Source organism: Pseudorca crassidens, chromosome 9 (genome assembly GCF_039906515.1).
Source record: "Pseudorca crassidens isolate mPseCra1 chromosome 9, mPseCra1.hap1, whole genome shotgun sequence".
NCBI classification, from domain to species: domain Eukaryota; kingdom Metazoa; phylum Chordata; class Mammalia; order Artiodactyla; family Delphinidae; genus Pseudorca; species Pseudorca crassidens.
This window is the reverse complement of record NC_090304.1, coordinates 25,811,042-25,825,204: the sequence shown is the minus strand read 5'-3', so window position 1 is coordinate 25,825,204 and position 14,163 is coordinate 25,811,042. Positions and strand designations below refer to the sequence as shown.

Below are 14,163 nucleotides of genomic sequence, written 5' to 3'. Positions count from 1 at the left end.
ATCTTCCGGGACCAAGGCTCGAACCCATGTCCCCTGCATTGGCAGGTGGATTCTTAACCACTGCACCATCAGGGAAGCCCTACACTTCTCTTTCAGTGGCTACAGGGGATTCTCAGATCTTACTATGATTTAGATATTGTTCTAAGCACTTTTTATATATTAATTTAACCTTACGTATAATTTTATGCGTTACTTGTATTCTTGTTACTGCCATTTTATAAATGAGGAAACTGGGTTATCAGCAAGAGGATAAGTAACTTGCCTAAAGTCATATAGCAGGTAAACAGCAGAGCAAGTATTTGAACCTAGATGATCTGTCTCCAGAGTCTCTTAAACATGCCATTATATCACCTTTAAGAAACTGTGGGTTGTGTAGGACAGGATGAATTGCTATAATATACTCCTTTCCTTCAAAAACTTCAGAATTTAATCTTCATATCCCATTAAAGTTAGAAAACCATTCAAAATCACACTACCTATTTTAAATATACAAGTACATTCTGATTATTTGGTTGAACACTTCAAAATAAGAAATATTTGTTGAAAGGAAAGGCAAAAAACTTTTAAATTGTTATGGATATTCTAATATTAATATTTTTCTATTTGAGAAGTCTTTGTAATAGATTAAGTTGACTAACATGAAAACAGTAGTTTAAATACGAATTAGGTAAGAGATTTTTATTTAAATGTGAACTTTTAGGCTATGCCATGCATATTAGAGATATTTATCTTGGATATTTTGTAGATAATCAAACCAAGAAACTCTCGGAAAGAGAGATTAGTATTGTATTAGACAACATGAGGAACTGAATTGGGCAATTTCGTAGGAGGTGGATTATGAGTTTGAAAAGGAGAATAAAAGTACCCAGTAACAGTTTTGGCTGCTTGGACAAGTGCCTGGTTTATGTACTATGTCCCTAAATCTGTTCAGGGTCAAGAATTGAAGAGGCCTGACCAATACACAGCCCATCTTGTAAAACTACAGCCTGAAGCAAGTACTTCAAAAAAAGCATGGCACTTTCTAAAGGTTATAAAGAGTAAATAAACCATCAAATTACTCCTCTTTTATTGTTTTTATAAAAACACTTAAATCCTTGTAGTCCTAAGGCAGCTAATAAAAAATAAACACTTTTAAGGTTCTATCTTGTATACTTTATTGAAGTTACACATGGGATTTTCTTACCAAATTTAATATATATTTTCTCATTGACAATTTAATAAGAATTTTTATTAATAACTTTTGAAAGCTGCTTGAAGAATGAATAAAAATGAAAAGTTCAAATAAAATGTAAATAATAATTTTTAATAAAAAGCATGAAGTTAAATCAAAATCCTAATATAGTAGAAGCCTATTATAATGTTATCTTTCAGCAATGTGGATAATACCCATTTTATCAGTTTTCTATGCAGTATAAAGATACAGATTCTACAAATCATTATAATTACAAAGGGGTATGATTTCACTCATAGCATAACTAATTTTATAGGGCATTAAAATGCTGCTTAATGTTATTTACCACATATTATACCAATAATTACCCAGTTTCCTTCACAATTTCCCTAGCAAATCATTGTGGGTTTTTTTGTTGTGTTTTGTTTTGGCTGCGTCCCGCCAAAAGGTCAAAACACCAAAAATGAAGAGAAAAAAAGAGACAATAGAAATGGATCTACAAGGGGTCCAGATATTGGCATTTATAGACACAGACTTGAAGTAGATAAAACTAATATGCTCAAGAAATTATATGACAAAATCAATTTCAGCAGAGGAATGAAAGTTATAAAAGTAAAACCAAATGAAAATATTAGGACTGAAAATTTAAGAAGTGAAATTAAGAACTCAATAGATTGACTTAATCATCAGATTAGGTAAACTGAAGAGAAAATTCATTAACTGAAAGAACAAAAAAAAATAACCAGACTGAAACATGGACAGAAAAAGAAAAAGAAGGAAAATATAGACAAAAAATCAATAATTATATAGAAGATTTGAACAAGACTGACAAAGTTGACCAAATTCACAGTCATAGTATACTGCACCCAAGAAATACAGAATACATATTATTTTCAAGTTCATCTATGTTGCAATATTTACCAAACTTGATTATATGCTTGGCTACAAAGAAAAGCTCCAAAAATATTAAGTGATTGAAATTATATAGTGCTTATAATCTGACATAGTAAAATTATGCTAAAATTCAATTTTTAAAAGTTAATAAAAAGTAAAATTAAAAAAAGTAAAATAAAACTCCCAAATATTTATAAATGAAGTAGTACACGTCTAAATAACACATGGGTCAAAGAATAAATTACAATGAAAATTAGAAAGTGGGCTTCCCTGGTGGCGCAGTGGTTGAGAGTCCGCCTGCCAATGCAGGGGACACGGGTTTGTGCCCCGGTCCGGGAAGATCCCACATGCCGCGGAGCGGCTGGGCCCGTGAGCCATGGCCGCTGAGCCTGCGCGTCCGGAGCCTGTGCTCCGCAACGGGAGAGGCCACAACAGTGAGAGGCCCGTGTACCGCAAACAAAAACAAAAACAAAAACAAAATTAGAAAGTAATTTGAACTGAATGATAATGAAGATAAAATCTACATAAATTTGTAGAATCCAGCTAAAGGCATGCTAAGGGAAAAGTTTAGAGCCTTAAATACTGTATATTAGAAAAGAAAAAAAGGTTAAAATTAATCAACTAAATACCATCTTCAAAAGTTCAAGACAAAAAACCAACAAATTAAAGTAAGGAAATAATAAAGATAAGAGCAGAGAGTAATAAAACATAAAACAAATATGCAAGAGAATCATCAAAGTCAAAATTTAATTCCTTAAAAAGACTAACATAATTGATAGAAAGACTGATCCAAAATTCCTACTCATTCATATCTTTGCATGAGTTACTTCTTCCATGAAGCTTACCTCACTCCCCTTAGTAAAGTTAGGCATTTCCTTAGCCACACTCTCACAGTATACTCTGCACTCCTTTATTATTACATGGTATTATAATCTCTAAAACCTGTCACAGTAAGTGCTCAGGAAACATTAAGTGAATGACCAAATATAGTCTTGCTTACTTAATATCTCTCAAAAATAAAAAAAAGAATCACATTAATTTGTACTACAGTATTTCTTGAATTTTCACTGTTTCAAAGTTCTAATTTCTTTTTACAAACTTTTTAATTTGAAATAATTTTAGATTTACAGAAGACTTGTGTAAAGATACTAGAGTTTTTGTATACCCTTTACCCAGCTTCCCTAATGTTGAAATCTTACATAAGTAGGATATACTTATCAAGGTTAAGAAAGTAACATGGTAACAATATTATTGATTACACTGCAAAGTTTACATATTTCACTAGTTTTTCCACCAATATCTGTTCCAGAACACAATATGGGATACCATGTTACATTTAATCATGTCTCCTTAGACTCCTCCAATCTGTGAGAATTTCTCAGCCTTCCTGTTTTTCATGACCTTGATACTTTAGACAAGCATTGTTGAGGTATCTTGCAGAATATTCCACATATGGGGTTTGTCTGATATTTTCTCACGATTACACTATGTTTCGGGGAAGAATACCACAGAGGTAAAGATCCCTTCTCATCACATCATATCATGAGTACTTCATATTCACATGAATTATTGATACAATACAAATTCTTTCTGGGGATCTTAACCTTAATCACTTAGTTAAGGTGGTATCTGCCAGGTTTCTCCACAGTAAACTGTATTTTTAAAAACATACTGTGCTTTAAAAAAAACACAGTATTTTTCCCTTTATATTTTCTGTCTGTTAGAACTTAGTCCACAATCAAGGCAAGGGAAATTAAGCTCCCCTTCCTAGAGGGAGGAGTATCAAACAATATGTAAACATGTATAAAACCACCACAGTAACTTATTAAATAATTTGGGGAAGATATTGTGTGACTATGCAATTATTGTTTCTCCTTAAAGTTTCATCCACTAATTTTAGCATTCATCAGTGGATCTTCCCTGCAGGAATTATTACTGTGATGTTCTAAGGGTGGTTTCTACTTCTCTGCGTCCTCCTACATTTATTAATTGGAATTAAAGATTTTTCCCAAACAACAGCCAGCTCTACCCACCACCAGTCGCTCCATTCAGGAAACTTGCACAAGCCTCTTAGATAGCCTCATCCAACAGAGGGCAGACAGCAGAAGCAAGAACTACAATCCTGCAGCCTGTGGAACAAAAACCACATTCACAGAAAGGTAGACAAGATGAAACGCAGAGGGCTATGTACCAGATGAAGGAACAAGATAAAACCCCAGAAAAACAACTAAATGAAGTGGAGATAGGCAACCTTCCAGAGAAAGAACTCAGAATAATGATAGTGAAGATGATCCAGGACCTCGGAAAAAGAATGGAAGCAAAGAACAAGAAGATGCAAGAAATGTTTAACAAAGACCTAGAAGAATTAAAGAACAAACAAACAGATGAACAATACAATAACTGAAATGAAAATTATACTAGAAGGAATCAATAGCAGAATAACTGAGGCAAAAGAATGGATAAGTGGGGACTTCCCTGGTGGTGCAGTGGTTAAGAATCTGCCTGCCAATGCAGGGGACACAGGTTCGTGCCCTGATCTGGGAAGATCCCACATGCCACAGAGCAACTGAGCCCGTGTGCCACAACTACAGAGCCCGCATGCCTAGAGCCCACGCTCCGCAACAAGAGAAGCCACTGCAATGAGAAGCCTGCACACTGCAACGAAGAGTAGCCCTTGCTCACTGCACCTAGAGAAAGCCCGTGTGCAGCAACAAAAACCCAATGGAGCCAAAAATAAAATAAATAAACTTATTTTAAAAAAAAAAGAATGGATAAGTGACCTGGGAGACAGAATGGTGGAACTCACTGCTGTGGAACAGAATAAAGAAAAAAGAATGAAAAGAAATGAAGACAGCCTAAGAGACCTCTGGAACAACGTTAAACGCAACAACATTTGCATTATAGGGGTCCCAGAAGGAGAAGAGAGAGAGAAAGGACCCGAGAAAATATTTGAAGATTATAGTTGAAAACTTCCCTAACATGGGAAAAGAAATAGCCACCCAAGTCCAGGAAGTACAGAGAGTCCCATACAGGATAAACCCAAGGAGAAACATGCTGAGACACACAGTAATCAAATTGGCAAAAATTAAAGACAAAGAAAAATTATTGAAAGCAGCAAGGGAAAAACGACAAATAAATACAAGGGAACTCCATTAGGAAAACAGCTGATTTCTCAGCAGAAACACTACAAGCCACAAGGGACTGGCATGATATACTTAAAGTGATGTAAAGGGAAGAACCTACAACCAAGATTACTCTACCCAGCAAGGATCTCATTCAGATTCAATGGAGAAATCAAAAGCTTTACAGACAAGCAAAAGCTAAGAGAATTCAGCACCACCAAACCAGCTCTACAACAAATGCTAAAGGAACTTCTCTGAGTGGGAAACACAAGAGAAGAAAAGGATCTACAAAAACAAACCCAAAAAATCAAGAAATTGGTCATAGGAACATACATATCTATAACTACATTAAACGTGAATGGATTAAATGCTCCAACCAAAAGACACAGGCTTGCTGAATGGATACAAAAACAAGACCCATATATATGCTGTCTACAGGAGACCCACTTCAGACCTAGGGACACATACAGACTGAAAGTGAGGGGATGGAAAAAGATATTCCATGCAAATGGAAATCAAAAGAAAGCTGGAGTAGCAATACTCGTATCAGATAAAATAGACTTTAAAATAAAGAGACTTACAAGAGACAAGGAAGGACATTACATAATGATCAAGGGATCAATCCAGGAAGAAAATATAACAATTATAAATATATATGCACCCAACATAGGAGCACCTCAATACATAAGGCAACTGCTAACAGCTATAAAAGAGGAAATTGACAGCAACACAATAATACTGGGAGACTTTAACACCTCGCTTACACCAATGGACAGATCATCCAAACAGAAAATTAATAAGGGAACAGAAGCTTTAAATGACATAATAGACCAGATAGATCTATTTGATATTTATAGGACATTCCAGTCAAAAACAGCAGATTACACTTTCTTCTCAAGTGCACACAGAACATTCTCCAGGATAGATCACATCTTCGGTCACAAATCAAGCCTCAGTAAATTGAAGAAAATTGAAATCATATCAAGCATCTTTTCTGACCACAACGGTATGAGATTAGAAATCAATTACAGGGAGAAAAACGTAAAAAACACAAACACGTGGAGGCTAAACAATACATTACTAAATAACCAAGAGATCACTGAAGAAATCAAAGAGGAAATCAAAAAATACCTAGAGACAAATGACAATGAAGACACGATGATCCAAAACCTATCGAATGCAGCAAAAGCAGTTCTAAGAGGGAAGTTTATAGCTATACAAGCCTACCTCAAGAAACAAGAAAAATCTCAAATAAACAATCTAAGCTCACACTTAAAGGAACTAGAGAAATAAGAACAAACAAAACCCAAAGTTAGCAGAAGGAAAGAAATCATAAAGATCATAGCAGAAATAAATGAAATAGAAACAAAGAAAACAATAGCAAAGATCAATAAAACTAAAAGCTGGTTCTTTGAGAAGATAAACAGAATTAATAAGCCATTAGCCAGACTCATCACGAAAAAGAGGGAGAGGACTCAAATCAATAAAATTAGAAATGAAAAAGGAGAAGTTACAACAGACACCGTAGAAATACAAAGCATCCTAAGAGACTACTACAAGCAAGTCTATGCCAATATAATGGACAACCTAGAAGAAATGGACAAATTCTTGGAAAGGTACAACCTCCCAAGACTGAACCAGGAAGAAATAGAAAATATGAACAGACCAATTACCAGTAATGAAATTGAATCAGTAATGTAAAAACTCCCAACAAACAAAAGTCCAGAACCAGATGGCCTCACAGGCAAATTCTACCGAACATTTATACAAGAGTTAATGCCTATCCTTCTGAAACTATTCCAAAAAATTGCAGAGGAAGGAACATTTCCAAACTCATTCTATGAGGCCACCATCACCCTGATATCAAAATCAGACAAAGATACCACACAAAAAAGAAAATTACAGGCCAATATCACTGATGAACATAGATGTAAAACTCCTCAACAAAATACGACCAAATCGAAGCCAACAGTACATTAAAAGGATCATACACCATGATCAAGTGGGATTTATCCCAGGGATGCAAGGATTCTTCAATATCCACAAATCAATCAGTGTGATACACCACATTAACAAATTGAAGAACAAAAACCATATGATCATCTCAATAGATGCAGAAAAAGCTTTTGACAAAATTCAACACCCATGTATGAAAAAAACTCTCCAGAAAGTGGGCATAGAGGGAACCTACCTAAACATAATAAAGGCTATATATGACAAACCCACAGCTAACATCATACTCAATGGTGAAAAGCTGAAAGCATTTCCTCTAAGATCAGTAACAAGACAAGAATGTTCACGCTCGCCACTTTTATTCAACAGTTTTGGAAGTATTAGCCACAGCAATCAAAGAAGAAAAAGAAATAAAAGGGATCCAAATTGGAATAAAGAAGTAAAACTGCCACTGGTTGCAGATAACATGATACTATACATAGAAAATCCTAAAGACACTACCAGAAAACTACTAGAGCTCATCAATGAATTTGGTAAAGTTGCAGGGTAAAAAGTTAATAGACAGAAATCTGCTGCATTTCTATACACTAACAACAAAAAGTTAAAAAGGGAAATTGAGGAAACAATCCCATTTACCATAGCATCAAAAAGAATAAAATACAGGGACTTCCCTGGTGGTCCAGTGGTTAAGAATCCACCTTCCAATGCAGGAGATACAGGTTTGATCCCTGGTTGGTGAACTAAGATCCCACATGCTGCAGGGCAACTAAGCCTGCATGCCGCAACTACTGAGCATGTGTGTTCTAGAGCCCATGCACCACAACTAGAGAGTCCACGTGCTACAACTACTAAGCCCACATGCCACAACTACAGAGAAGACCATGCACCACAACAAAGAGCCTGTGAACCGCAACAAAAGATCCTGCATGCTGCAATGAGGATCCCACGTGCCGCAACTAAGACCCAATGCAGCCAAATAAATAAAATAAATTTTTTTAAAAATATAAAATACCTAGGAAAAAAACAACCCAAGGAGACAAAAAACCTGTACTCCGAAAACTATAAGACACTGATGAAAGAAATCAAAGATGACACAGATGGGAAGATATACCATGTTCTTTGATTGGAAGAATCAATATTGTCAAAATGACTGTATAACACAAGGCAATCTACAGATTCAATGCAATCCCTATCAAATTACCAATGGCATTTTTCACAGAACTAGAACAAAAAAATTTTTAAGTTGTATGGAAACACAAAACCCCCGAATAGCCAAAGCAATCTTGAGAAAGAAAAACAGAGCTGGAGGAACTAGGATCCCTGACTTCAGACTATACTATAAAGCTATAGTCATCAAAACAGTATGGTACTGGCACAAAACCAGAAATATAAATCAATGGAACAGGAGAGAAAGACCAGAAGTGAACCCATGCACCTATGGTAAATTTACCTACAACAAAGGAGGAAAAATATACAATGCAAAAAAGACAGTCACTTCAATAAGTGGTGCTGGGAAAACTGGACAGCTACATGTAAAAGAATGAAATTAGAACACTCCCTAACACCATACACAAAAACAAACTCAAAATCGATTAAATACCTAAACGTAAAACGGGGTACTAGAAAACTTCTAGAGGAAAACATAGGCAGGACAGTCTTTGACATAAATTTCAGCAACATCTTTTTGGATCTGTCTCCTAGAGTAAAGGAAATAAAAACAAAAATAAACAAATGGGATCTAATTAAACTTAAAAGCTTTTGCACAACAAAAAAATCCATAAACAAAACAAAAAAAAGCTACAGAAGGGAAGAAAATATTTGCAAATGATGCAACTGATAAGGGATTAATCTCCAAAATACATAAACAGCTCATACAGCTCAATATCAAAAACAAACAAACAACCCAGTCAAAAACTGGGTAGAAGATCTAAATAGACATTTCTCCAGAGAAGACATACAGATGGCCACAAGGCACATGAAAAGATGTTTAACATCCCTAATTATTAGAGAAATGCAAATCAAAAACTACAATGAGGTATCACCTCACACCAGTCAGAATAGCCATCATCAAAAATTCTACAAATAATAAATGCTGGAGAGGGTGTGGAGAAAAGGAAATCCTCCTACACTGTTGGTAGGACTGTAAATTGTTACAGCCACTATGGAGAACAGTATGGAGGTTACTTAAAAAACTAAAAATAGAGCTACCCTATGATTCTGCAATCCCACTCCTGGGCATATATCTGGAGAAAGCCATAATTCAAAAAGATAAATGTACCTCAGTGTTCATTGCAGCACTATTTACAATGGCCAAGACATGGAAGCAACTTAAATGTCCATCAACAGATGAATGGATAAAGAAGATGTGATATAGATATCAATATATAGATATACACACAATGGAATATTACTCAGCCATAAAAAAGAATGAAATAATGCCCTTTGCAGCAACATGGATGGACCTAGAGATTATCATACTAAGCAAAGTAAGTCAGTCAGAGAAAGACAAATTTCAGATGATATCAGTTACATGTGGAATCTTAAAAAAATCATACTTACAAAACAGAAACAGACTCACAGACATAGAAAACAAATTTATGGTTACCAAAGGGGAAAGGTAGTGGGGAGGGATAAATTAGGAATTTGGGAGTAACATATACACACTACTGTATATAAAATAGATAACCAACAAGGACCTACTGTGTACCACAGGGAACTATACTCAATATTTTGTAATAACCTATGTGGGAAAAGAATCTGAAAAAGAATATACACACACACACACACACACACACATATATACTTACGCACATACATATATATATATATATATACATACACACACCTATAACTGAATCACTTTGCTGTACACCTGAACCTAACACACACTGTAAATCAACTATACTTCAATAAAAAAATAAATTAAAAAAGAAACAAATCTAAAATATTCGTACTGAGCTAAAACCAAGGTGTTGGATGGGCTGTACACCTTCATGAAGTCTCTGTGGGGGAACTCCTTGCCTCTTCCAGCTTCCACCTGCACACTTTGACTTGTGGCTTCTACCCTCCATCTTCAAAGCCAGCAGTATAACATCTTCAAATCTCTTTGACCACACCCTCTACTTCTGACATCACATCTTTTGCTCTGATTCTGATTATCCTGCTTTCCTCTTATAAGAACGCTTGTGAACAAATTAGGCCCATCTGAATAATTCAGCATAATCCCTCCATTTCAAAATATATAACTTTATCACATCTGTAAAGTCCCTTTTGCCATGTTAGGTAACATATTTACAGGTTTTGAGAGTTAGAATGTGGACATCATTGGGGTGGCCATTATTCTCCCTATCTTAGTGGGTATATGGGTGTTCACTGTGAAATTCTTTCAACTATTATGCATTTTTGAAATTTTCCTATTAAAATATGGATGAAAAATAAAATCCAGCAATATGGATAAAGTGTTGCCATTATGGTAAATGTGAAAATCATAACTGTCATTTTCCAATGAAAGGAGGAATTTCCCCCCTTTTAAGAATAAAGTTCTCCTTTCAGTGGGGAATGTTATTAAAAGTAGTATACATTCGGGACTTCCCTGGTGGTCCAGTGGTTAAGAATCCACCTTCCAGTGCAGGGGACATGGGTTTGATCCGTGGTTGGGGAACTAAGATCTCACATGCCAAGGGGCAACTAAGCCCATGCGCTGCAGCTACTAAGCATGTGAGCCACAACTAGAGAGCCCTGTGTGCCACAACTACAGAGCGCATGCACTCTGGAGCCCATGCACCACAACTAGGGAGAAGTCCAAGTGCCGCAATAAAGAGCCCATGCACCACAACGAAAGATCCCACATGCCACGACAAAGATCCCTCATGCTGCAACTAAGATCCGATGCAGCCAAAAATAAAAATTAAATAAATAAATAAATATTAAGAAAACGTAGTACACATTCCTGCACTTGATTACTAAAAACCACTGTTCCTACTGTTACCCTGAAATTTTTCAGAAGATTTTTTTTTTTTTTTTTTTTTGCGGTACGCGGGCCATGATCTCACTGTTGTGGCCTCTCCCATTGCGGAGCACAGGCTCCGGACACGCAGGCTCAGCGGCCATGGCTCACGGGCCTAGCTGCTCTGCGGCATGTGGGATCTTCCCGGACTGGGGCATGAACCCGTGTCCCCTGCATCGGCAGGCGGACTCTCAACCACTGCGCCGCCAGGGAAGCCCTCAGAAGATTTTTAAGGGAAGCTTATTTTTCATGGAAGAAATATAAACAGACAAAAATATAATGTTTAAAACAGAATAAAACAGAATATAAAGCTTTAAATAGTTACCTAAACTTGCTTTACTTAGAAAAGATAACATCTTAAGCTAATTTTATAACAGTAGTTATTTTCAATGCTTATCTAAGATACCTTTTTTAGCGGGATTTCTTCTTTGTTTAATAGAGTTTTGTGATACTGATAGTAAGTAGCTTTATTTTTATTTATTTATTTAAAGTAGAGGGAAGGATTATTTATTTATTTATTTATTTATTTATTTATTTTTGGCTGTGTTGGGTCTTCGTTTTGTGTGAGGGCTTTCTCTAGTTGAGGCAAGCGGGGGCCACTCTTCATCGCAGTGTGCGGGCCTTTCTCTGTCGCGGCCTCTCTTGTTGTGGGGCACAGGCTCCAGACGTGCAGGCTCAGTAGTTGTGGCTCACAGGCCTAGTTGCTCCGCGGCATGTGGGATCTTCCCAGACCAGGGCTCGAACCCGCGTCCCCTGCATTGGCAGGCAGATTCTCAACCACTGCGCCACCAGGGAAGCCCGTAAGTAGCTTTATACATGATGAACGTTGTGGTAATTAAATTTTCTTATTATGACAACAAATCTCAATATTTTTAAATCCTAGAACAGGGTTCATATAATAAAAATGTTGCTTCAGATCTCTTTTTCTCTCACTTATACCTTATTTTCAGGAAGTTAGCAAATTCTATTGATTCTCCTTTCTGTCTCTTTTGTTCTATCTTCAGTTACACATAAGTCCTAGTGACCACATCCCTAGATCATTATTACAGTGTTTTAGAGTTTATTTTCTTCTTTTCAGAATCTTACTAACTCCAACCTATCTAATAGAGAGCTGACAACATGCTCTGCAAATTCAGACCCACAGAATCTCAGAAATGAAATGCTTTTAAGGGTTTTTGTCCAATACAGATCTCCTGCTAAAACCAAACATCTTTTACAATTTTATACTAGATATCTCCTTTCTAAAAATCTCAAGGTTATCACTTCCAAAAATAAGGATATTTTATTATTTGAACTCAGAATACTTACTACATACACTTATTCTGTCACTTAATCCTGTTACTTGTTTCATATTTAATCATTTCATTGGCACCCATTTTACAGCCGTAACAAAACTATAATCTCCTGAAAGAGCAGTTCTTTTTTTAATCAGCCATAGTATCAAACTGTAATGCTATCTATGAATTCCAAGGCACTCAGTACTAGCTGACTTACCAAATCTCTATTTTTCACTTTAGTTTATAACTTCTTCTTTTCCATCTCCTGATGTTGACTAAATCTGACCTTTTCTCTTTTACTCTGTTATCTGGGCTGTATTTCTTCTTTCTAAATAAGAGGTTATTTCATTGCCTTTTTTTTCCCTTAAGACAAAATAAAGTTCTCTGATTTAAAAAAGCATTTTAAAAAGAAACTTACCCTTCTCATACGTAATTCTTCTAATGCTTCCAGTAAACTTGTTTTGAAATCTAATAGCTGAATAGAAAACAATGTCTCTGAAGAACTTTGAAGAGTGAAGACAGATGATGCTAACTCAGTCTTAAAATCATTCTCCATATTAACATTTATTTCCTGTAATATAAAAAGGTTTTTTTTTCTTTTGCAATTCAATTTATCTGCTGTTTTACAACTTATATTTCCAAAGGCTTTACAATGTCACATTTTCTTGTTTTTTGATACAATGCTTTAATAGTTCAATCAAGAGAGATATCATATGATGTAATATTTAGCTCTTCCTTGAAGCTGGAACTCAGCAATTTATTTCCTATGAAATAACAATGGAATACATTTCCTTAAATTGGTTGTGTAACAGATTCAAGATGTTATACAGAGAATCATTACCAATATCTTTAGTTTCCATTTTTAGGATAAAGCCAAAGGTCTTGACATTTTGCCTGAGCTTAGTTATCCGTCTTCCCTTTATGACCACTGCAGGGCAGAAATGGCCTTTAAGGAGCCATCAAGCCACAGCTCCAGGACCAGGGGTTGAGGTGAGGCAGGGTTACCCAATGCCAAGACTCTGCGTAGGGAAGCCTGTCAAGCTACTGCCCCTTAAGGGAGATGCTAAGTTTCCAGCACCCAGCTCTAAGCTGGGACACTAAGAGTGAAACTGCCAGGATCACTTACAAAATCCCATTTTAACCCACTACATACTACCATTAACAGATCGGGAGTTAAGTGTGAAAGCCAGCTTAAAAATAACATTCCACAGAATTGAAAGGCTTTGGCTCTAATCTTGTAAGGTAGGGCCTTCTTTACAAGGTATGTCTGTTACCTGGGTAGAACTCGGCTGTTTGTCATTACCCATAAGCAGTGTTAGCTTTGAAGGGCAGACCAGACACCAAGTAGGAAACCCCAAACAAATAAAGTCCAAAAAGCAAATCATAAGATGAACTGGTCACAGGATAGATACCAACCTCTAGAGCTGCTGCGTATTTCCTAAACTTTGTAACATCTGCCTCGAATCTCTGTTCCTTTGTAGGGGAACTTGGTTTTTAATCTCTCACAGTTACCTGAGGGAAGAAATGATTCATATATTAAATAATCCAAATTGCTTAAAAACCAAAAGGAAAAAATAAATCAAAAACACATCTTTTAAGAAACTGACCTGTTTTTCATGATACTATTCTATATCATTCTATAGCTCTTGGCAGCAAAAAATATCACTGGCAAAAATAATAACAGACAATTTATAGAAGAGAGACTTCAGTCTGGAAATTAAAATCTTGACTGTGTAACCT

General features: G+C 36.0%; 1 protein-coding gene across 1 annotated transcript in view; it reads right to left on the bottom strand.

Moving 5' to 3' along the window:
- Positions 1–12,979, bottom strand: part of CCDC73 (coiled-coil domain containing 73) — a 99,793-nt gene extending 86,814 nt beyond the window's left edge. The window contains exon 1 of the mRNA XM_067749507.1: positions 12,842–12,979. Coding sequence (XP_067605608.1) covers positions 12,842–12,979 — 138 coding nt within the window. The remainder of the gene's footprint in view (positions 1–12,841) is intronic.
- Between the last annotated feature and the right edge of the window lie 1,184 nt (positions 12,980–14,163).